Genomic DNA, 26470 nt, shown 5'->3' on the forward strand with positions numbered 1-26470 from the left:
TTTAGTTATATTGCATTACTTTTGAGAAAAGAACACATGTGAATCTTGTCTGCAGGCTAAAGGAGCTGAATATTCTTCAGCCTCTTGGATTTTTTCTAGTATCTATTCCTACTATTTTTAAATGCAGGATAAATAAGGAACCATTTATTGTCTACAGCACATCAGTACAGGTTAAAAACTAGAGCTAATTTTATCAACCAATATGCAGGTCTAGGATCAGCAGCAAATTTTTTTTCAAGGTCTGGGTTCATACACCTCCAGTAAAGCATCAAAGATGCACAAGACAACTCCTTTCTGTTATTTTGTGTCATTATGCTTCTTTATCTAGAAAAGCTACACATGACAAGAGAATGTGTATCAAGCTCTGATTTTGCCATTCCATGTAATTAATTTGCAAGTGGTTCAGGAATTAGAGGAACATACTAATATTATGCAATACTGAAAGTTCAGAGAGTGGGAATAGTGCTATATAATTTCCAAATCAGAACAATCATTTTCTATGCAATTTTCAACTCAAAATTGTTATTTTAAACTTAAGAGGGATGTAATCAGACAGCAAATGCTATTGAAATCTAAAGCAGAAGCAAAAGAACAAAACCCCCAAACCACAACAGTGCCATTCCTAGCATGAGTACCACCCTTAAAGATGTACAATTAAATGTACTCAAGTTGAACACCTGCCACAGCATCCTACAGAGAGAGATAGGAAAATACCACACAAAATACAGAATATTTTCACAGCATGGGTAAAAATTAGCAACACTCCTCTTAGTCCATCAATACTCAGAAGAAACACTTGCCAACTGGAATATTTTATTCTTTAGCATCTAGAAACAGTTAAAAACACAGTTGTGGCAATGCTTACGGTAATGCATATTTTGAAGTCATTTTTGAAGCAAGTGGTTATTTAATCTATACACAAAACTAACACTACCACTGGCAGCTATTGATTTCCACTAACAACAAGATGGGGAGAACTAGTATTCATTCCTATGAATAATATGCAGTCCAAGTGGCCATGGAATCTAGTAGATCCTCAGAAACTCAGAAAATTTAGTCCATTATTATGTACCTGGACATGAATGAATGTGGGAGCCTAATTTTACACAAATTAAAATATATTTTAACTATGATTTATAGAACCATTCTAACATAGGATGGAGAGGGGCTTTTCATTTGACTCTACACTGGTATTGTGATATGTACTTAGGTAATTTCCAGCACAGGTTAAAATTGTTTATAGTTACTCTCACTGATATTTTTCCTTGTCTCATTAGCTTCAAAATCCTGAACAAAGTGAATTAAAAAAAAAAAAGTATTTCAAAATCTATCAACAATGTAAAAATCAATCACTATATTGCTATCTTGTTTACATTGAGGGCATATGAACAAAGTCTACCTTAAACTCAATTTTAAAAGTGTTATTAATAATTCTGGGAAACACCAGTAATTACAATTGCAAAATGTGTTTTCACTTGTAAATTAGTTAACACCTCATAATTTGACTAGCTCCTCAGAAAAGAGGTAAGTCAAGAAACATGAGAGTTGTAATGCTCATCTTTAAGCTATTGGAATAGTTCAGCACATCCCTCTCATCTAATTTTAGATTAATTAATTTTAGGCAAGTTGCTGGTTTAAACAGGCTGCATAGAATCCCTCTATAGCCACGGATTCTACCTCTACTGGCTCTACCACTACAAAATATAACCTGTAGTTTTGTTTTTATGTGTACATTTCAAGTCTTTCTGCAAAAACTTCACAGACCATCCAATCTGAGATGTGAATGTTATCCCTTACTGTTAGAAAAGGGCATCCACATCTTGTTAGAACCTACAAAGAAACAAAATTGCCCTCTCTGAAAAATCATGTTTCAACAGACAAGAAGGAAAACTTGAAAAGGTGTGGTGGAAAAGCTGGTTGTGGAAGTTTACTATTATAACACCTCTCTTCATTGTTTCTGAGTGAGGGTAAAAAAAAAAGATTAAGCTATTCTAGTAGATAATTAACAAGAAAATCCTAGAATTATTTTTTAAAATATTAAAAACAACACTGTAATCCAAAATTATCTTCCAACTGATAAAAGGATAGATGAAGCCCAAATCCCAGATTCAATAGGTCTGAAAGGCTGTGATAATCAGGGCAGATTTCTGAAGACAGCAGCTGTCACTCTTATCTTCCGCAAGGACAAGAAGGAAGATGCAGAAAACTACAGGCCAATGAGCTTTTCCTCAGTTCCCAGGAAGATGATGGCACAAATAAACCTAGAAAACATCTGCAAACATATTAAAGTCAAGTAGATGATCTAGGGTTGTCACCATGGATTTAGAATGAGGAAATCATGTTTAACCAGTGACACCTTGTGCAATGCAGTAAGCAGCTCTGTGGAGGCAGGGAGAGCAGCAGATGTTGTTTACCTTGACTCCAGCAAGGCTTTTAAAACACTCACTCATAAAAGCCTCAGAGAAGCTGCTGAAGTACAAGTTAGATAAGTGGACAGTGAGGTGGACTGAAACCCAGCTGAACTGCAGCTCCAAAGGGCTTTGGTGAGTGGCACAAAGGTGCAGTCACACAGCTGGAGGTCAGTTGTCGGTTTCTCGGCTGTTTAGGTGGCCTGGAAAGGCCCAGGGATGGCCTTGAAGAGCCGACGCTTCAAAGGACGAGAAGAGACTTCAGATCTTTTCTCGGTCTCGGTGTTTATTAATTGTTTATCTAAAAGATTTTCTCTCGGCCCAACAGAGATCTGCACAGCAAGCCAGCCATGAGCACACTGAGAGCCCCCGGGGTGGTCACCTATCTTTATACTCAAAGTTACGTATACAATATTTATCATTTTTCCCCAATACCTTTTACCCTTATTAACCAGTGCACTTTTAGTAATAACCAATCCCAAAGTGCCAACATCACCACAGAAGATGGAGGCCAAGAAGAAGAAGAAGAAGAAGAGGACACGCCCCAATTCCTCCATCTTACTTCTTTAGACCCCCCTGTACAGAAATCCTAAACCCTGTGTCTTACACTCTAATTAACCTATCCCTTCACCATTCACCCAGTGAAATCCTCCCATCCTCATACAGGTGTCATCTCCCTTGTAGGATCAAAGTCCAGCCACCAGACACTTCTGGCAACATTCCAGGACTCCCGAGCCCCCCAAGGGTGGTCTCGGCCACTCTGCACCTCCGTCCTGAGGTGCTGAGATCCCACAGTCAGTCACTGCTGGAGCAGCCCAGGGGCAAATAAGGTCCAGCAGCCCCATCTATGACCTGGATCACAGGACTGATGCAACCTCAGCAAGATGGCAGGCAATCCAAAACCCTGAGCAGTGCTTGGCAGATGAGTGATTCAGAGGGACCTCAGGCAGCTGGAGACACAGGATGGCAGGGTCTCACAGGGTTCAAAGTCTGGAAAGCAGCTCTGCAGAACACAACCTGTGGATCATGGTGAAGAGCAAGCTGAACGTGAGCCAGCAATGAGCTTTGTACTCAGGAAGGCCAACAGCACCCTGGGCTGCATCAGGAAGAGCATCACCAGCAGGACAAGAGACTGATCCTTGTCCTCTGCTCAGGGTGCCTGATGGGAGCATGTAGAGAAGATGAAGCCAGGTTCTTCTCACTGATGCCCAACGACAGGACAAGAGGTGACAATCAGAAACCATTACAGGAAATTCCATTTGAATGTAAAAAATTTTTTCTGCTGTGTCAGTGGTCAAACACTGGAACAGGCTGCCCAGAGAAGTTCCAAAACCTCTACCCTTGGAGATATTCAAATCCTCAACAGACAATCTCCAGCAGTCCTGGCAAGGAGGCTCAGAACTGATGGGGTTTGGGTGTCTCTCTTGAAGCCTCACAAACACAGCTGCAAGCCTCAATAAGCAATGCTCTAATCCATAAGGAAAGTCATTATATGTAAGGAAAGTAGAATCATCAATGAAACAATCCCTCATCAAAATCAAATAAGCAGGTCCCAGTTTTATGAGTTTCTTCTCAGTCAGTTCAACTCTGTTGAGCTTTTTATTTCTGGTATCCAAAATTCTGCATCTTCATTTGCCACTGATATTTTCATTCCCTCCTAGATTAAAACCAGTATATTATTTCAGTTCCTTCCAAGAACTACAGTATACAGACATATATTGGATAAATGACCTTTGAAGTCAGTGAAGTTAGATTTCACCTAATCACAGAGGCTGGTGGTGCATTTTAATTCTTTCTTACTCTACATCAAGTAGGGTTGTTGTTTGTATTTCCTATACTCTGATTCTTCTTTCAGTTTTTTATATGGATTCAGCTAACCCCTACATCTCTCCTCCTCCCCATTTACATTATTAATAGCATAAATTGTTATTTTGAACAAGTAACCTCAGTCAGCCCCAGTGACTCAGAATACACATCCATGTCTGTATACAAAGGCATCATCAATAGTTACAAGCTTTTTTTTTTTTCTGGAAAATGGCTCACTAATCTATAATTACCCAGATCTGCATTTCTAAAGCTTTATGGAATATGTCATTCTGAAGCCCTACAAACTGCAGGGAGGGGAACAAAGCAATGTAACAGGTAGGTAGGTACTGAAATAAATGGGAATGCACAGAGGTGGCTCCTGACTATTCTGTGGGCATTTGATTCTGACTAATTCCCTCACTGTTCTAAGAGCTTACTTAAAAATAAGAACAGAGACAAAACTTCCTACTAAGATAAGAATATCCATTCATAAATATATACAGGATGGATGTGTCACAAGGGAAATTAAAAAATAGCCAAGGAGTTAGACCAAACAGATAGAAGGAAGGAGTTAGACAGGTAAAGTCATGTACATATCCTTTGATGTGGTGACCAATCCACCTGCTGTTAGTGAGGCACAGTGCCAAGCACAAGAGCAAAATAATGGAATTAATTATTGTTTTACAGTGGCTACCAGTGCTAACAAATAGCAAAAGCTACTTGCATTTCTTGTAAACAATAACATTTACTGGGACTGTGATCTTGTTAGATTGAATAGCTCTAATAGATTTTGCTTCAGGAAACCAATTATTTCCTCATACTTGAGAAATACACATATTTTCTTTTTCATTTGAAAAAAAGTTCAGAACAGCAAAATTCTAGTTTCTCTCATGAAATGTAGCATTCCAGCAAAAACTGAAGCATTACCATTCAAAAGTTCCTGTTATTTCTCTTAGCAACTTCTTCTCCAGAAAGTTTATTAGAATAATTAGGCCACAACTATTCTCTTTGAACACCAACTCAGCTCTACACAATAAAACACAAAGTAAGCTTTTAAATCCACAGCATCTGTTTGATGACTAGCATTGTAATACTTTTAGAGCAGAAGCAAGACTTTGGTCTGTAAGACCAGACTTCATTACAATACTAATAGATAGTTGGATGACAACTCCTTTGAGCTTTACATTCCAAATTTCTAATTACATTTCAAAAAAAATCTAATTGCTATTTTTTTTTATTTCTTGCTATTCTTTACTGTTTTCTCCAGTTTATTTGCTTCTTCAAAATTTTCTCACTTCTTTGTCTTTTGTTGTTCTACATGGGACCACACCTGGTCATAAATTGTGCTTTCACATCTCATTTAATCAGTTTGAGAAGAAATTTAAGCACAGGTTCAGTGAACTGCTTTCCTTGACCATCAACACTTCACTTGCTCCATTGTTAAAGGCCAAAGGTATTGGAGAACTAGCAAGGAAAACTGCACCCTGCCTAGAAGAGCATCTTTGCAATGCAGAATGAAAAGACTGAGGGCACTCACAACATCAAACTCACTCAATTTATCTGGCACCTCCAAAGCTGGAGGCAACTCACTCATGAGAAATTACACAGCAAAAATAATTTAAAAAAACTTTTTGGAAAATTGCCACATTTAATTATTGCCTACACTAGCATTAATTAATAGTTCCAAAGGAATAAACAGCTATTTTTGTGACTTCTATATGAAACACAATTTCCAGACAGTCTGAAGATCTAATTTTTAAAATCTGGCATGGATCTCAATAAACATAGAAAATAGGAAAATGAACAAAGTCACCATAGCAATACCAGCCTGGTATGGATGGTACATGCATTCCTTAGCAAACCTTGACTTGTCTGCAATCGCCATCTAGTGGCTTGGGGAAAATTAAGGACATCTATTTTCCTTGTCAAAAACCACAGAACCATAAAGACTTCTGGAGAAGGATTTCCTCTTTTCTTGGGTCCCAGTTTGCACTTTTCAGCAGAGAACAATCAATCGAAGGTAAGGCAGTACCCTCTTGCCTTACCAGCAGCAAGGAATTATCAAGGTTTTTTAGACATCAGAAACTTAGAAGTTATTCATCCCATTCCCACAAGCTTAATCAGCTTTGAAAGATGTGAGCACAAGGAAGGAAAAAAGGGCAACCAAAATTCGTGACTTCTTCCTTCAGAGAGTAGGCTCTAAGAATAGTGTTTGATTACCTACAACTAATTATCTTTTTGCCATATTCCTTGAAATTTAGACCTGACAATGATCTCAGATAATAAAGATTTAGCAGCACATGAAAAAGGTTTTGATGAGCTATTTTTAAAATGAAAAAAAAAAATTTAATCACTGCTTTGATTAAAATCTGTGTTTTGTAACAAACTTTCACCTTTGCACAGCAAGCAAGGAAGTTTCTATATACACAGCTCTTTGTATCTTGCAAGAGAAAAAGACTGCTCTTGTTCCCCATCTACAAACTGACTACATTTTATTACTTATTTAATTTCATTTTCCTGAAAGAAAAATATATACAGAATACCAGCTCTATTACACTAATATTCATTAATATGGAAGCTCAAACTCTGGGATGAACCCCAAGGAGATGTGACTTGGTTTTGGTGAAAAAATCCAATGCTAAGGCATAGAGATAACTCCTTGAGTGGCAGCTGGAGATGGCAAATATTGTACAGTTTTAGATAAGCTGCATATTATAGCTTTGAAGCAAACAGTGTCAGGGGAATATTGTCCAAAGGTAGAAACACCAGACCTCTAACTGCACAAAAAATTGCAAGATTTCCAGGCTGGAGGAATTTACTGTTAAAAGAAAAGATGTAACAGTTGTTTTATGAAAAGGGTAAAATTTAGCATCTCAAACAAGATTGTTCCACATACTGAGGAATTTACTGAGCATATGTTTGCAGGGAATTCCTCTTAAAAGGCTGTGAACAGGAGGCTGGTTGAAGGAGTTAAGGAAACCCAAGTAAGTAACATCTCTTTGCTCCCAATGAGGAAAGGACAGTCCCTGACTTTACAGAAGTGGCCCTTAACTGTAAATTCCCAAGAGTCAGAGCCAGCACATGATCATGCTGGGACAGGAGAACTATGGACAGCAAGGCCACAGGGGTGACAGCAAGATGACCCCAGTCCTATTCTGTCCATCTTAAGCAATTGTTGTACAAACCACTGGTTTTTTTCTACTGCTGTTCCCAGCTTGAGAGAGCACATCCATATCCAAAACTCTGCACAAAGTTTCCTGAGGCTTTATGAAAGGTTGCTGAGGAAATAAAGAATTGGTAAATTTTCCACTTAATGGAAAATTATTGACACAGAAATAAAAATAATTGTCAGCAGAGAAAGATGAATATAATAGGAATGTAGAGCTACTGAGATAATTTTCCTGAATTTCTTTGGAATGCCAATGACAAAGCTTTGGAAAATCATTACTATGTGAAACCTGGTCCATCCAAGACAAGAAGTCTTTTTCAATCTACCTAACCTTTGATCTTCCCCTATAAACCATTTTTTAAATCATTCTTCACTTCTGCTCTTGTCCAACCTCTTAGATATTTTAATTTTTTCCTAGATAGAAATTGGAAGATAATTGTACAGTAGAAGAACACTACATAGCAAAATAAACTATTTAAATACTTCTGCTCTATTTAAACATGAAATCTATGTTGAGATGGAGTTAAGACTGCATTTTGTCCTTGCAAACAGGAATTCAGCCATCAGAGAAATATAGTAACACTTTCCCCTTTTGAGAGCATGTAACACAAGACATAATTTGTGTGTCTGAGATTTTTATTTCAAATGTTCTGTCTCCAAGCACTGAGTAGTTCCTACAGTGTATATCTAAAACTCTCTCTAATGGAGTGCTTCATATGAACACCAAAAAAAACATCAGGCAGAATTTCTAAAATCTTAATCAATTCACAAGAAGTTCCAACAGAAAACTTAATAACAAATAGACACAGAGATATTTAATATAAGGATCACACATGTATTTGTGCACATTGCTGAAGATTCAGCAATCTTATGTCTTGTGGATGAGGACAGTAAAAATTACCTCAGCAGGACATGGGCTCCATGAAACTCCTGAGAGCTTACAGAGGCCCAGTGGGGACATCAGGGGATGCTGCACATGCCAACCTCAGGCACAAGAGAAGTGCCCTGACAGGAGTTGAAATGTGAATGGATAAACAGCAGCAGAACAATGACTGTGACAGACATCAGTGAATGACATTAATTGTTTCTTGCAAGCTGAACTCCATGCTAATATTGCTCTTAAACTATTCTCAGATTACATGGAATCAAACTTAATAAAATTCCAAGAAACACCCCAAAGTGCATAGACTAACTCATGTAACAGAATACTTCCAGTAATAGATATTACTATAATTACTTTACATTAAAACACCTTTGAATCTGTGAGGTAGTAAAAGCTACATTAATCAAAACAAGCTTTTTAGCAAGGATGATTTTAATTTTGATTCTTGTTAGCTTTGTGCTCCAATCATATTATAGAGAAAAATAACCTGCCAGTAGTAGTAGCTGTATTCCAAGGTGAATTTCTAAAACATAATCATAGCTTTAGCTTTTACCTGGAGCATTCCCAAAAGATCACTGGCAAAGGCCATTTAAAGGGTAAAATGAATCAGCATATAATCAACAATGTTAGCAATGTCCACTCAGTAGCAGTAAATGCTCAGTACTGACAATTTAATTTATACATACTGGATTGAAATATATTATCCTCTAATTCCAAAGAAACAAGTGGAAGTATGCAGTGCTGTCATCTCTCAAGCATAGGAAGATTTTAGAGGAACTTTTTTTTCCCTATTTCTACAAATTTAAGCTTCTCTGAGAATTTCTTTTGCCAGAAACTAAAGGACAGTGAAGGAAGATTTCAGCCTCCATAGTCAATATTTCATAATATGCTAAAAATACTCTGGCTGATATTTTTCCAAGTTGTATAGAATCTTTCATTTTTGAGCAGCCAATTTTAATTCCTCTGTTTATTTCTATGCTTATGTTTAGCTTGTAGAAGAAATAATGACAGACTACCTTATCCTGCATAAACAAAATGCAAGTATCTTTTATGCTATTACTGCAAGGAAGTAGATTTATACCAGCTGCACATTACCTTTCTTTAAATAACACATGGAACAATTATACATGCGAAGATGATCCCAAACAGAAGAGGACAGGATTGAACTGCTTGTTTTAAAGAATAAGAGCCCAGATGATGCTACAAGCTTTAGTGAGTCAAATTGTGCTATAAAATGTTGTCCATGTATTGGATACACCCACTCACCATGAGGTAAATGAATCTATACAAATCAGGAGCATTACAGCAGAGAATGCCAAAGATGTGCATATATCACAGAAAAGGACACTGCAGTCCAGATGCTGAGAGAACAAAGAGCAAACCTTGTTTCTGCATTTGGGTAATAAACCAACACAGTGATGTTCTGGAGCATCAGATATGAGTGTTACAATGTGACCAACAGTGACTTTCCACACTACAGTTGTTACACTAATACTTAAGAACTTTCTATTGCAATGTTAAGGTAGTGTAAAATTTCATCCTGAAAATGTCATTGGACCAAAGGCTTGTCAACATGCCCATTCACTCAGTTTTAAGTACAATTTTCCTGTCTCAGAATTTCAGCTGTGATGAGTGAGGAAGAGGAAATAGAGAACTTCTGTCTCCAACACTGTAAATGCAGCTTCTTCAGGCCTTCATTAAGATAACTTAAAAAAATGAAGCAACAACAAATGCAGCTATAAAAACATAATTCTACTCATAAAATGAGATACTATTTTAGTGCTATTAGTGCAGTAATAACCACCATATGACTCAAGAGTATTGGAATAAGCATACTGAAAAGAAATATGGCACAAAAATATGCTCTGAATGCAAAAGATGCTCACAGAACACCAATCAACCACAACAATCAGCAAGCACACTCTGGCTTTCTCTAACAACACATCAGCTCATCTGAGTGACAGGGGTTTGTACTGACCAGAAAATACAACATTAAATTGCTTTAGTTCAAAAGCCCAAGAACGCACAGACACAGTCTCATATCTGCTAAGACAACCCACCCTTGTTATAAGCAAAGCCCACATTAGGGAATACTTAGCAAAAACTGATTTTGTTAGCCTAGATGACATTATAGAAGTTTTAGACAAGATGTTTTATATGAACCTGTAATGTGTCTGACATGTCTTTATCCCCAGTGCTTTCCAATAAACATACTTTAAAAAAAATAGAAAACACACTCCAAGATCAATGAAAAGGTAAGGCCCATATAATGTCTTCATTTTACATAAGTAATCTTCTCAGCTGGACAGTATATTTGGAAAGCAAATGTTTTGGAAAGCAAGTTTACAAAAATCTTATTCCTATCAGTGCAGTTTCAAAAGCAGCCAAGGCCTTGGCTCATTTCAGGGAGGAGGTTAAACAAAAAAAGGAAAATGCAAGCATATTCCTGCTCCCAGTCTTGGTGTCTGATTCCTCACATTGCACCAGCCTCTGCCAAACCTTCTAAAAGCTGTGAAAGAAAGGGGCAGGGATAAAACAAGACAGTGCAGAATCCCATCACTATTGAAACACCTTGCAGAATATCCTGTTTCTGCTGGAATCCAATTGTGACCACAGACTTCAAACTTCCAAAAAGAATATTTATAGTAGCACACATCAGCCTGCAGCCTTATTAAGGCCTTGAACAAAATGCCTGAAATTTGGAGCTGCCACAACAGCTTTGGGAGCACAATTCTGTCAGACCACCCTGCTAGGAGTGCACATGTGGAGATGCCAAAATGGAAAACCTATTGGGATTCTGCTACAAAAGGGAGACAAACAAGCAGCATCCCATCCACACCGTCCAGAATCCCAAAACTATGCCAAAACCACATTTCCATTGTATCTCAGAGAAAATTAGAAAAAATTTCACTCCAAAAAAAACAGCCCAGAGGGGAAATAACACAGATACAGTATGGCTAATCAGAAATACTGGTTTGCTAAGTTAATTGAGAGAACAGACTCATTTTGGATGGCAATTGCTCAGAGGGGCCTCTACTTCAAGGGAGTCTCTCCCCTTAGAATGAAAACCAGATGCTAAATTCATAATTCATATTCCAAACACTGCTTGCAACACTCATTTTCTAATAAACAAGCATGCAATTCTCTATTATGCATTCACCACCAGAAAATCTTATATCTGTGGAAGAGATTGAGATATATGCAATATTTCAGGTTCTTTATGATCCTTCCTTAAGCATGTTAACATTTAATATGCCCTAATTAGCTACCCTTTCAAATTACATTCCTGATTTCCAAATTATAGGCTAACATGTTTCTTTGACTTTGATAGGTTATATTCTTTTATTTCTTTGCCTTCTTGGACAAGCTATAAAAGCATTTTTCCTGAAGAAAAGCAAGAATACTTTTTTTTTTTTCACTTTCTTCAAGAAGGTGAAAATTTTTTATTTATCTTCAGTATAACTTTTTGTTACTAAAAGGAAGGAAATGCTCCCTGAAGCCCACCACTTTATGCTTTTCAATTTAATGATACAAACATCTTCTGAAGTAGAGAAGCATAAACTCATTAGCAGCATTTCAGTTTTCTCTGCTGCAGAAGCCTGGAGGAAAGAAACCTTAATACAGAATATCTGATTCTAGCACTGAAATTTACATCTTAAACCAAATTATAACATCTAATTTTATGCAATCTTTATATCTCAGGTTAGGATTTCTCTCTTTTCATTCTGAAAGGGGCTTGATCTTAATTGGGTTTATGCTTTTCCATTTGTGTCTTGATTTATTTCTGCTTTAAACTATGAGAGACTGAAAAGAGATATTTCCAGGTGGCTCTGGAGAAACATAAACAAGTTTTATGAATGTCATAAATATATATAATAGAAAAGTTATCTATGAGTAATATAATCAAAAAGCATCCTAATGTAGACAAGACTAATACATTTATACAAAAACAATTTGAAAATAACACATTCAAATAATAAACCTAATTCTCCAAACAGTCATAAGCAATCCATCATAGAGAAAAAAACCCAACAAACTGGCATGTGGATACATTATAAAATAATTTGTAGAGTTTACAATTACTTTTAGGTTTCAGATACTCAAGTTTTCCAAAAGTAGCAAATAGACATCTACAATGCAATAACAGGAGATTGCAAGATCAAATGCAATAATACATGTTATTGTTTAGCAAAAATACATTAACAGTTATGTGTGAAAAACACATGATTTATACAGAATACATTCTGTACAGGAAGAAACCAAATGAGAAGAAAGGAAGTGTAAAGTTAAACTAAAATAGATGAACACATGGAGAGCCACTGAAGTAAAGTGCTGCTAAGAAACCCCCTCTAAGTGGTTACAACACAAAAGTCATAAAAATTCATGTGAATAAACTTATCTATTGAGAAAAACCCACATAAAGCCAAAAATATACATCATCAAATGTGGAACTGTCTGAAAGAAAATGACAGAGTTAATCTGAAAAAGAAATTCAGCTCTGTATCCAATGTCTAGTCATTTCCCCTCAAACCTACAAGGAAATCTCTCCTGGACTCCATTAAATGCCTTACAGGACAGAGGACAGATAGATCCATCCTCTTTACAAAACAAAAGAAAAATAAAGAAATCTTTGCTTGGAATCCAATCTCTCAGAAGCACTGCAGAATATGGGATGTTTTTCCATTTGAATTGTCAAAGAATGTGATTCACACTTATCTTTTACTTTAATCACTTGTTAAAGCATTTTAAAACAGTTAAAAATAAACTGCCTCAGCAAAAAATTCAGCTAAAATTTGACATAATATCATAGTAACCGCAAAAATATCTCCAATATTTATGATTTCTGGCAAGAATCTTCCCAATCCTTTAACACTTAGCAAAGTGACTGGGCACTGCAGTATATCTTCCATATCAATAAATGATTCAGAAACAGATGGTATAAGTTCCATAAACATTTCAAACAAAAAAAGCCATGCCAATGTTTTTCCTTAGAAGGAAAAGCCAGCCTTAGGCAACCCTGGATGCTAACTTTAGCAGCATTATTTTGAACAAAAACCACTTTTAAGAAAAATAGATTTCATGTCCTTTTTACTATGATGGGCCAAAGGTCACTTTGTGTTGTATGTGGTTTTTCAAGACAGCTGTCTGTTCAGCTATGACTTGGAAATGCCTGTGCTTCACTCCAGAGAATTCAGCAAACTGTGACCTTCATGATCATCTTTTGCTCTCAGTTTTTCCCATCTGGGTGCATGAGAAATGACAGCAGCAGTAACACTTCCCCATTCTGTTGTTAATTCAGAATCCTAAACACTGATTTTTACTCAGCAAAAAGCATAAGCACTTCCTATAAATTGTTTGATGACAAATTGCATGGAAATATGTAGCATGAGGGTAGGAAGATGCAAATGAAACATGAACTGTGAAGACAGGTGAAAGAAAAGCTAAGGAAGTCACCAAGTGTGGTGAGGGTGAGAACCCCCCCGGACAGGTTTCTGTCAGAAAACCAAAGTCACCATTCCAGGCAGGACTTGCCAGGAACCACAGCAGCCCATCCATGCAAAGTGCTCACAACTGTTAAAGTTAAATCTCTGCTCCCACAAAGAGCTGTGGAACACCATGGCCTTTCTCCAAGCCTGCAGAAATCTCCTAATCCCATTTGTGCTCATGAAGCTTAAGGTTGGGTCCTGCAGAGAGATAAGCAGTACCCAAATCTGCATGGACAGGAAGTGACAACACTTTGGGGCACAAGTTAGAAGGATAACAGCCTCACAGATTCCCTCTAGCCTTTGTGGACAGTCCCATCTCTGCATCTGTCCCCAGTCACCCACAGGGCCAGAGGGCAGGTCTTTGGCAGAAAAGACAATGGTTAAACCAAACAGAAACTGTCCCCAGATGGACAGTCACTACTTTTCTTCTGCTGTTCTCTCACCTATGCCTCGAGCCCCTGGAGCTCTGCAGCCCCATCTTGTCCCACTCCAGCTCCTGCACTCTCATCCATGCAGCCACGGGCTGTGACAAGAGAGGAACACAAAGGCCTTTGAACTACAGCAAATGGTCAGTGGGTGTCATAAACACCAAGAGAAATGGGATCATAGAACACATTCAAGTAAGCCCTTGAAAGGCCTCTTTGTGGAAAGGAAAAAAAAAAAAAACAAGAAAAAAAAAAGTAACCTAAGCCTGCAGCAGTCCATAAAGTAAAAACACATTTCAGGCATGTACATTGAGATTGTCACAGACAAGAGAGGAAGCACAAAGAGCCCACGTGTCACAGCCATATAAGCAAGACTTCCAGAGCACCAGCACTGCCAGCTGAGCCCTTTGCTGCTATGAGGCCTGAAGCCAAATTCCAGAAGAAGAGAGCTTCCTTTCTTTCTCTAATACCCACTTTGCAGGGCCCACTGATACTTTACAAGGAGTGCTTCATGAACACCAGAATTCATGACAAGGAAGTGTCCAAGGTACATCCATTGCTCACAATTGTACTCCTCTCCTTCAGGTAACAATGTTAATTCTAATCACACATACCACAAAATATGCCTAAGAACAGATGTCCTACAGTAAACCACCCATTTAATAAGCTTTTTCTGTCCACCATTTAGATACAATACAGTAACAGCTAGACTTGCATGAAAACAAACATTTCTTGTGTTAAAAACATTACATATTTTGTACAAGTAATATTAATTTTTCATTTCTATTAAAATGCAAATCTTCCAATAACCTCACTTACAGGATGTTTGGCTGAAAGTCTGCCAGTCACAGTTCCTGTTTGATTCCAAGTGGAGGAAATGAATCCCTGTAATCGGGTAAAGTAAAAAATGGAAAAAAATAAAGAATGAAGACAAAGAACTATATTTTATTTGATATAAGTATCAGTAACAAAAATTCACTGCAATCAAAACAATAAAATACAAAAGAAATACTGTTAAATTTTCCATGTATAAAAGTTTTTAAACTGTAAACACTGCAATCATTTCACATATTTTAAGGATTTTACAAGCTACTTCATATATTTCTACCTTTTTCATGCACGTTCGTAGTCCATCCACATAAGTTGATTTCATCTTATGAACCTAAAATACATAAACTTTAAGATAAATGTTTACTTATAAAAAAAGGGATTTTTCAAATTAAAGATCCTAATTTCCAAATGCATCCTGCTTGTAGACTTTTCTATTTTAAAGACAGTTTTATCCAAATAAATAATGGATATACTCGCTGACAGCTTAACCAATTCCTGTGAGTTAGGTAAATGCTTGGTCATAACCTAAAGACAGAGCTTTGCAAATACTATTAAATTAATTACTGGAATTTATTATTTTATATCTTATGTCCCCAGGTCAATAGATTACATGAAAAACACACACAAAAAAACACAAACAAATTTAAAAGAAAATCAAAACCAAAAACAAACCCACAAACTTTTAAACTTTTATTTTTTTTTTAATTCTTGGAAGCTCATTCACTGGAACCATAATGATTAAGTGTGAGAGCAGACTAACTAGATAGTTTAGGATTTTCAGGAGGCTTGTCATCCCAAAATTCCCCATAAACAGTTATCTCTTTGACTTTATGCACAGCATTTCTTCAGAACTCAAAAAACAGACATTTTGCCCTAAGTATGCTTTACAGCACTACACAAATTTAACACTGAAGTTTTCCAATTGTCTTTGCAACATTGTACAAGCTGTTTGCAAGCTGAAATTGAACATAGAGCAAAACAACAATAAGCATTAAAATTAAAAAGTCTTAAGGATACTGACTTCAAATTAGTATTGGAATGAGCTTTCGCTAGTCAACTTATTTATTTATTTAACTATAAATATTTTTCTGTCTTGCTAAATTTTGCTTTAATGCAACTACATTCTGTGAAAAAGTATCAGCTCACCTGGCGGTATTCTAAAATTATCTTAGGCAAGGGATGAAGATCTTGCAATTTATTCAGCTGCAAAATCAAGAAAGAGAATTACTGGCATACTTTACTTGAAGTTTTATTATTAAACAAACTTTAACAGAATACATTTTGGAGGAAGAAATTTTCTTTACCAGCTGAATGGACAAAATACTGGCAGAAGGATGCTATCACTCAAGCAATCCCAGCCCCAAGAAAGCCTTCATTAGGAAGGATGGGAATTTTTCCTTCCCATTTTATTTTCTCCTGTCCTATACAGGAACAAAAAGACACAGACATAAAAACTTTCCCACAGCAACTTTGAAAACACTGGGGTGAGATGTGTGTGTACTATTTATGGCCCTTTGTTTGGTTTTTGTGCTATACAGCACCAGTGCAAGAAAGAACATGATGGAAACAGACAAGATAATACATATATACACATGTACATATTTATATACACACAATGCAAGAGGAGAATTTCTCCTGTTCATGCCTTAATAAAAGCTCCAGGAAAACTTCAAGAGAAATTCAAATTAAAAAAACAATAAAAGAAAGCATATTTCTGATTACTTTGATTGGAAACTGCAAAAAATTCTGTTGAGAAATACAATTAAATTATTAAAATAGAGATTGGATATTTATAAGTACAACAAAAAATTCCTGGAACTACAATAGTCCAGGATGAAAAACAGATGCAACTGTACTAAAATTTATATTTAAAATATAAGGGTTTTTTCTTGCTATGAGGGAGAAACTAACATCTTCAGATTTATTGTCTACTATTCATCTCCTGCAAGGTTTCATCCTACCTTTCTCCAAATAACCAATTCTCAGCAGTTGTTGGACTACATAAAAGCATTGCTTTGATTTTAGCTACAAATCCTATGTTCCCACAAAAAGGTGACGTGAATTCTATTTCACTGATGCCTCTCACTTCCCAAGGCTCTCTGTCACCCTCCAAGGTTACATGGCTGATCTATGAAACCTCCTTCTCCTTGAGTAATGTGTGGGTTTTATGGTTATACTGTTAAGGTTACTGGAGATCATATTTGGTAGTTCAGACACTTGACTGAATGTGGAACTGAAAGTGGAATTTCTTTAAGGAATAAATATTACCTTTCTATCTTCCCCAAATATGTTCATGTTCAACAATGAGTTGTGCACTTTACTCTAACTCCTATATAACCTAGAGCAATTCAATTGTGGCACCAAATCAGAAACAGGTGCAGCTGCACAGAGGCTTTTTCTCTTGTAAGAAGAATCTCCATTGCTATTTTTATCTTTACAAAATGATTTTTTAATGATCTGACAAGGGGATCAAGAGCATCCTCAGTCAGTTTGCATATGACACCAAATTGGATGGAAGAGCTGATCTGCTGGAGGGCAGGAAGGCTCAGCAGAGGGATCTGGACAGGCTGAATGGGCTGAAATATAACTTAAAAGTTTTGCTAAATCATGCAGCTGGTTTTAAAACCCTTCCCTGTCTCACCACAACTTCTGAGGTGGATACGAGCTGTTGTATTTCAGTTCTGTGAAGTTTCTCACACAGCGTATGCAGCTTTAACTTATCAAATAGTACCTAAGGTAAGAAAAAGACAATAAATCTTTCAGTGTTTCAAGTGTTGAAATAGAAAGGAAAATTATTGGGTGCGTAAACTTAAACAGAAACAGGTTACAAGGTAAATAGAGCATACTGTAGCAAAGAGAACCAATACAGAATTGAAAATCTTTATTTTTGAGCTATTGAAGCAGTGACATATTTACTAAAAAAAAAGAGCATAATTTATGCACACACATTCAAATACAGATTATTCAACATTGTCACAATTATGAAAAAAATTTTTATGTCCTTCATTAAAACCAGAAAATAATTAATATAGAATAAGTCAGAAGTGGTAAGGATATATCTGCTTACAGTTCACTGTATCAATAAATCTGTAGAACATACACCTTAAGCAGAAACAGTAGAACAAATGATACCTCTCGGAGCTGACAGCTGCTGGTCAGAAGGAATCGTTCTCCAGCAGCCTCATGAGCCTCCTGTTCAAGCTCTTTGAGCCGCAGCTATAAATTACATCAAAATTATTCTGCTTGCACTATTATTTTCTTCAATATCTGCTGCTTCCAAGGTTCATGAGAATATTGGACCTTTATTTAAAATGGAGTACTTGATATTGTGTAATCATGGCTGGCTACCAACATTTGTTTGAGCAGATTGCTTATACACTCCTTAATTTATATTGTTTTATGATCTGGGAAGTGGATTTATTGTAGTAAGTAGTATCAACATTTCTGGTTAAAGAATTTAGTTTACTGAAGCCTACAGAGATCTGTGAGAAACACAGCTATGCAAATTATTCTGATAAATTAGTAATCTGTCAGACCAGTATGATTATCTAGTCAAATTTTATGTTACAAAATAGGATCCTCTTGCAGCTATTTTTATCAAAGAACGCTCATTTAAAGAGTGCATTGTTCACAAAAAGAGGGAGAGGAGTCTATCACTTCTCAGGAAAATGGGTACTGAAAACTCTAAGTTCAGAAAGAGTCATTACCATTTTTACTCTACAACACATAACCCAAAAGGACCCATGCATTTTGCAATGCAATTTCAGTTCTGGGACAAGGCTGATGACTCAAATGTGTCTTTTACTTGCGCAAATAAATAGGGAAGTATCCTAAAATGTAAATATAATAATTTATAATGATATACTAAAAACATCACACTATTACATAAAATGTGACAAAAGTTCCTTCTCTTTTTAATCAGTTATCCTCAGTAAAAGCACAAAGATGATGCTACATCATTTTCAAGAAAAAAAATTAATACAAAATTTACCCCCAGAATCTCTGACGTTTTTTTCAGTTCTTGTTTGTTCACATATATTTTGTGTGTTTCCATCACTGTAAATACAATTTTAGGTTGAGAACATTTATAATACACAATTTCAATCTTACATTTTTCTTAGACTATAAAATGGAAACTCAAGCTCACACAGCTGTTATGAGGCTAAGATAACATTTCATATTCAGAGGAATTACATTCCACTTGAGCATAGTCAGCAGCTGTGTGAAAACAGTGAAGATTCATATTTTGAACTGAACTTTTCATACCTGCCAGAATTTTGATAAGTGGAAGCTCTAATGTGCAAAATAAGTTCCACAAACCTTGAGCCTGTAAAGTAAGTTATAAACACATTCTTCAGTATTTCCCAGTGAGCAGTATTTCACTTTCTGTATATTCCCTTTTTACATGACAACATGTGTCTGTGGCATGAAATACTACTTAGTGTAAATTATAGTTTCTAAATGCTGTCAGTTCTCTTTGTGGGGAATAGGAATTTTGCAATAGTAACTATTTTGTACAAGAATGCTAATAAAGAAATATATATACATCTCCTTTTTTCTAAACAGTTTATTTTTAAAGCATGCCTCATTATAATAGGACACACAGTTATCCTTTTTCCTTTGTTCACTTGAATGATTAGGCAACCATTCATAATTCATAACTTTGTTTTCATTAGGGAGAAAATAAGAGTTGAAAGGGTCATGTCTCCAAACTACTTACAGAGAACAGAAAGTCTGATGTTTTTCTAATCACTGAAGCAACCTGACTTTGTCTAAAAACTCTTGTGGGCTCAGGCTCAGTGTTTCTGTGCCTTCGGTGTTTCCCTGCTGCCTCCCTTCATGGTTTGCTCACCACACTGCTGATATGCACATTAACATGGCTACATCACCTCGTGGTCCAAGCCCTATACCTGCTACCAGCAACTTCAGAAACAATCCCTGGGAAACTGTGATGCCCCTTCTAGCAGAACCTGGGTGTATCCCTAAATTCTATCCCTGGATTCTATACCTGGAAATGTACTTTTCCAGCTATATGGTCACAGGAAGAAAACACATACCCCAACAGATTTCTTGAGAAGCATTCTGAACTGCAATAAGGGGTAAAATAGAATAAAATAGTTCATTTGGAAGGGACCTGCAATGACTATCTAGTCACATTGCCTGGTCAATTCAGGGCTGACTAAAATTTAAAGAACACGATAAGGGCACTGTCCAACTGCCTCTCAAACACTGACAGGCTGGGCCATCAACCACCTCTCTGGGCAGCCTGTCCCAGCATGTGACCAGTGCTTGGTTAACACAACCTAGAACAAAAGATATGCTGAGTTTTCATAAGCAAGGAATACATATATAGAACAATATATGTTCTATCTCTTTTAACACTTTTTAAACAGTAATATATAGATTTAAAATATTCAAAGACTAGTCAATATTCTGAACCTTTCCTGTTCTCAGAATCTTCATTTAGTTAAATGTAGCAGAGGAAAATTTTCTCCTAAACATTAACCTTGACACCATCTCCTTCTAGAAAAAATAACAAATTTGATGGGCAATTTATTTTAAATGTTGACTGCCAATGTAAATCACGAAGGACTGAAGCATTGCATTATTCTAATGATGTATTTCTAATACATCATTAACTCTCTTTAATTCAATACTTACATAGTTATTACTTACAACTTACCTTTAAGCCATGAGTAAGGTCCATCATTACATTATAAAGCTTCTCCAAGTTCACACCTAAGTTTTGATACTGACATAAATAAATCAAAAATATATCAGTAACTTTGTTGCTAACAATACACTAAATATTTTAGCAATATAACTTCTTTAAAAGGCATAAATTGTAAAAACGTGATTTTCTGTCTACCTTCTGTTAACATTTCATAAACGTGATCTCTGTGAAACCCAAATCATTAACACAGCACTAGATTATGAACATTTCAGATTTTGCCTGTTCCTGTACTTACATTTTGCATCAAGTACAGAGAAATATAGTATTGATAAACTGCCTTTGACACTGAAGTCAGAGTTCTCTTACTACTTGTAAAACGAGGAAAAACTCCTTGCATCCTTTTTCTTATATAAGTACTGCCACTCTTGTGCCAGAACTGTTCATTTCCTTCCTTTCTGTTCCAGAGGTGTTCCACACAACACCAGGTCACCTCCTTCAATTGGCTAGAATACCATTTGAAATGTATACAAATACCGAGAAAGATTGTTAGCTGCAGTTACATGACCATTAAAATAAACTTAATAAAGACTGAGAAACAGCAGGCCTGGAAGATAAGATGCAGAGGACTCTCTACAGAACTGAAATATGCAGATCCACTGGTGATGATCCTTGCTCTAAAATAGTCTAGTCCATACTGCAGTGAAAAGTCACCATTTTGTCTCCAAGAAACCTTATCCATACCAACTTGTTCTGGAACAAATGAGCTGTCTGTGAAATACAAACAGCTTGCTTGATCCCTTCCTGGAGGTGGAAGAGAGCCCAGTGACAGGCCAGTGACAGGCTTCAACTGACACCAAAATTCTTCATCAGTAATTGCAGCAATGACAAGACCAGCATAATGTTTAGCACCTGCTCCAGCAAATGTTTCAGGAGTGTGGACCATGAGCACTTTGGCACAGCACCAAATACACAGACAAGCAGCAAGCAGCACATCCTTGTGCTAGAGGTGTGTGGGTGAGCTGTGGGCTACAGAACAAACCAGCAGTCATTCCAAGAACTGTGGTGGGTGGACAAGACTAGCACAAGACAGGGAGCTGCACTGAAGCAGTGAGGCACAAGATGATTTATCACTTACCACAGATCCCTCTGGCAGTATGGACAACTGTAGGGAATCTACCAGTAAAAACAGAGCAAGAAGACTGAAGAGATAAACTTGGCAAAGAACCAGGAGACACAGGAAGAACTGGAACTCCCTGAGCAAAGAGAGGGAAGCCAAAAAGGAAGTGTGAGAGTGCAGGTGACAAATTAAGGAACTAGGAATGGTGGGGGGGAATAGTCACAGGATGTCACAAGGAGACATTAACTGGGAATTGAGTGAACAAGTCACTGGAGATGGCTGTGGCAAGGAAACAAACTAGACCTGAAGCAGGACAGGAAGGAAATAAAATTTCAATATTTAACACAGAGCTGGAAATCAGGATAACAAAGTTGAAAAATAACTAAGAACAGATGTGACATCTGAAGAACAAAAGACTAAGTCAAGCTAAGGGAAGAGACAAGATTAAGGATGCTGACTCACAGCAAGGCCATCACACATAAAAGAACTATAAGTAACTTCTGTCTATTTGCTTGTCTATTTCTACACTAATAATTTAATTCACAAAGTAGCTTCTGAAGAACTGCAGTTTACAGCCAGTGCTTTCAAGTAAACTGCCACTGCTTTTCTCAGAAATGTCTACACTGATGGGTAAGTGCCAGTATAACCAACCCCTGTCTATGCTCTAAGCCCTCTTGGCATCTGTGGATTTGTATCCTACAAGTCCTACAATCATGGTACAGTACTTGGTCTGAATGAGCAAGGCCTCTGAAAAGTGAATGGCAGAAAAGACAACATTATTTAGGTTGTTATACATCATCTTATCCTTCAAACAACCTCTGACAGCTAATATGTCCACAGTAGATCCCCATTGCCCAAAAGAGATACAAATATTTTATAGCATTCAGGCAATACATCCAATAGAAATACAGGGGACATTTCCTATGATAAAGGAAGATTCAATTTCCATAGTGCAGGGGATAACATCTCAAAAATTTCATCATGAATTCTCTCACACTGAGAATTAAAATTCACAGATTTTTTCATACAAATGCTTGAAGGTTCACATTTGACTCCCTGCTGTTTGTCAGCCTATGATGTGGTACGTACCAGCTGAGAAATTTAGCAAAATTGTTAATAACAATCAACTAAATACAGGCTACAAGTGCACAGGAACTGGACAACAAACATAGCATTAGATATTTTGGAAAGGAGAGTTGGAAATTATTTCTCAGGATAGTGAGGAGAAAAAATATAAAACTCTATATTAATTAATGTTGTTACTGAACTTTACAGTTGTAAAGTAAAATTTTACAATTGTTCCTAGAAAATGAGCTCCCATCTTGTTAGATGCAGTAAAACCTCCCCTTCTCCCCTTTCTTTCAGTTTCCAACATGTCACATTAATTGTATTTTTTTCCATTATAAAATCTTCCATTAGAAAATCCATCTATTATCTATCTTCTTTTGCAATATCTTCTAAGCAAAAGTAATTCTATTATCATTTCCTTCCCTTTTTAACCCAAACAATTGAAAACAAACTACTTACAGATACATTTCTCAAAGTGCCTGTATCAGTATTCTCTGCTCCCTTTGAAAAAGGCTTTTCAAAATACTTCTGTATTAAACACTCAAAGGAAGGAACTGTGTCACTGGGGTTTATCAGCCATGCTGCAATCCTTGGATCTAACACGACACTATTGGCAACTACAAAAACAAGTTATTCAAAATATTTAAAATACCTCCCATACTGAAAAACAGCTTTAAAGTTTTGCCCATCTTTCCTGCACACACACATCATAAAAGGACAATATTTACTCTACAAAAATATCAAACATTAAATTCACAGCTGTAACACATGGTTAATAACATGACTACACAGGAGGAAGTGTAGTATTGCACATCTTTGAAGAGTGTTGTTTCATGAGGTTGGGGTGGATTTTTTGGTTGGTTGATTTTTTCAAGTTTTCAATTATAAGTAAACTTTTGGCTCCTTGGATTAACTGTAAAAACCTTCCTTTCTTAGAACTGAAAACTTCAAGCTGAAGGGTTTTTTTATGAGAGTCTCCCTCTGGTACAGTTTTCTTATTGTTGTTAACTAGACTGATATCCACAAAATTGCTATTGGGGATCACTGAGAGATTTACTTCCTAGCAATTGTTAATGTATATATGAATTCACATATGGGTGCACAATGAACTGTTGCCAAAACTCAGAAACTTTTGTCCTTTAGCATCATATGTGCTTACACTGCACCCTCATGTTCATACAGATGGATAGGATGGGCCAAGCCCAGTGCTGTTTCACTTTCCTTTGAACTACAATCTCAACATGCCTCCTGCACTTCTGCCAAGAACAGGAGAAACTAATAACTAGGCTGCTTTGTGATATATTTAAAGATAAACCTAATTATCCTCTTCAGTAACCGCTAAGTTCAAGCCATGACCTACAGGTACATTTCTAGAGAACTTCATGCTACACAACCTTATGGACAAATTCTAATGTCCATAATGCAAGTCACAGCTACAGGACTACTCTAAAGAGAATTTTAGGGATTTTGTTTGTTTTGTTGGAGCTTTGTGTGCTTGTTTTTTTCATAGCAGAAATAATGCATGAGGAAGCATGAAGTTTCCAAGTTTAAAAGCCTAAACAAGAATTGGTTTGGTTACTAGAAACTTCAGATTCAAATCCCATTAATTGCATCACAGTATCAAATACTTCCTGTGTGTACAAGTTACATACTGTCACTATTGCCACTCCCTTTACAGCATTTCTTTTCCCACCTTTCCCATTCCCAGTGCTGGATTTTGTACAGATCCTCACTGTCATTTACTGAAACTTTTCAGATGCTGAACACAAGCTGATCATGCTCCATAGAGACAGCCCTTACTGAAAGGTCACATGTACTTTTGTAATTCACTCAGCAGTAATTTCACAGAATTCACAGAATGACTAGGTTGGAAGAGACCTTAAAAACCACTGAGTCCAACCCATGCCCTAACACCTCAACAATTTGATATATGGAACCAGAAAAAACACCCAAAAAAATCCCCCCAAAAAACAAAAAAAGACATTATATTTACATCTTATGCTTGTTGCTAGCAATTGCTCTTAAATCCAAAGAGAAGAGTCTTACTTGTTTCTATCAAAGGAACATGGGCTCATTCAAGTCATTCCTAATTCTGACAACTATGAGCATCTCTGGGATTTATTTCGGCCCTTGCTTTTAGCATTTTCCTAGGAAGTTTTTTCCTAGGGAATATGAAACATGAAGTAGTTTGACTTTTTCAGCTATAGTCAGGACTGTGTTGAGAGCTTTTGTTTCCACTGGAAGCTATCCTTAAGTCAATGATTTAATTCCTACTCCGAGAAGAATACATGAGGCTTGACATGCCAAACCTCTGGTCATGACCTCCTCCAAGAAAGGTGTTCTTTTGTATGGTACTAAACTCTGTTTTTCAATATATTACTTAATTTAGTAAGTAATATATTGCTTACTAAATTTAGTTATTTCTACAGTCAGTGATTTTAACAGAAACACCAGTGGCACAGAGATTACAGGATGAGATCATAGATTCAATACTTGCCTTGTTTCCAGCTGATTTCATTACCATAAATTTGAAGTAGAGTCCTCAGGAAATCTTTTGCATTGAAGCAAATTATTGGAACTTTGCACTGCAGCATTTGGAACAACACTTGCCTGCACAGAAGTAGCTCATTAGCACACACTATACTGCTCCTAGATTTAGTCAATCTATTTACTTTGTTCTTTTAATTAGCACCTAATACTAAACAGTTAACCCAAGACATTTCCTTATTCCTATAAGAACAGAATACTGCATTTGAATATTAAATTATCAATTCAGTAATCCTCAAAGCTATGTTCTATGAGAAATTAAAACATCCTAGCAGATATGCCTTATCACATGTACATAAAGAAAACAAATCCTTGTTTAACTCTTGAAGTGCAACCTTAATCCAAAATATCAGCTGGCATCCCTGTAATACTCCAAAATACCCAAATAAGATCACAGAGGCTAAACTGATGTAGCATTATAAAACACTGATTTTAAAGTTACTAGACAATCTAAATTGCCATTACTGCCCTGTGTTAATATGCTGTTTAAATCCAAAATGCTTCATCTTTGTCATGTATTTCTATACCTCTTGAAAATGTCTAAAATTGCCTCATTCATGATATTTTAAATAGATATAACCAACTACATAAATATTAGTGTATAGATTTACCAACTATGTGGGTCATTTGTTCTAGTAAGTTATATTTTGGGCAATATAGAAAAATAATAGTTTTTATAAAGCATTTTTAATGGTATGAGACCACAAATCCAGGGTTTGGACACCTTAGAAATCACACAGATCACAAGGTATTGCTGTATGCACTATAGATCCATTTTTAAACAATCGCACCGTTCTTACAATAAGTAATTACCCATAGGTTTCATCTAAATGCTAATACTCTTAATCAGCTTATCAAATTTTTACTGTTCATATGTACATGCTTTACTGATATGTTAGTCTCAGTTCCCAACAATCTATATTCAAGCTGACAACATGTTATTAAAGTACTTGTCATGTAACTCCAATATTTCAGCTGGAGAAGCAAAGCCATGACTTGTTTCAAGCCACGATTTCAAGCAGTGGAAGAGATACAGCTAAGAACCAAGTCCTGCAT

The 26470-nt window shown here is 36.5% G+C and overlaps 1 protein-coding gene across 1 annotated transcript in view; it reads right to left on the reverse strand.

Moving 5' to 3' along the window:
• POLN (DNA polymerase nu) overlaps positions 1–26470 on the reverse strand; it is an 88323-nt gene that overhangs the window by 53715 nt on the left and 8138 nt on the right. Inside the window, exons 6-15 of the mRNA XM_059470180.1 lie at positions 25365–25477; positions 23327–23484; positions 20692–20760; positions 19275–19335; positions 19000–19064; positions 18141–18224; positions 17650–17739; positions 16155–16211; positions 15286–15339; positions 14997–15062 (exon numbers count right to left, since the gene is read on the reverse strand). Coding sequence (XP_059326163.1) covers positions 14997–15062; positions 15286–15339; positions 16155–16211; positions 17650–17739; positions 18141–18224; positions 19000–19064; positions 19275–19335; positions 20692–20760; positions 23327–23484; positions 25365–25477 — 817 coding nt within the window. The remainder of the gene's footprint in view (positions 1–14996; positions 15063–15285; positions 15340–16154; positions 16212–17649; positions 17740–18140; positions 18225–18999; positions 19065–19274; positions 19336–20691; positions 20761–23326; positions 23485–25364; positions 25478–26470) is intronic.

Source organism: Ammospiza nelsoni, chromosome 4 (genome assembly GCF_027579445.1).
Source record: "Ammospiza nelsoni isolate bAmmNel1 chromosome 4, bAmmNel1.pri, whole genome shotgun sequence".
Classification (NCBI taxonomy): Eukaryota; Metazoa; Chordata; class Aves; order Passeriformes; family Passerellidae; genus Ammospiza; species Ammospiza nelsoni.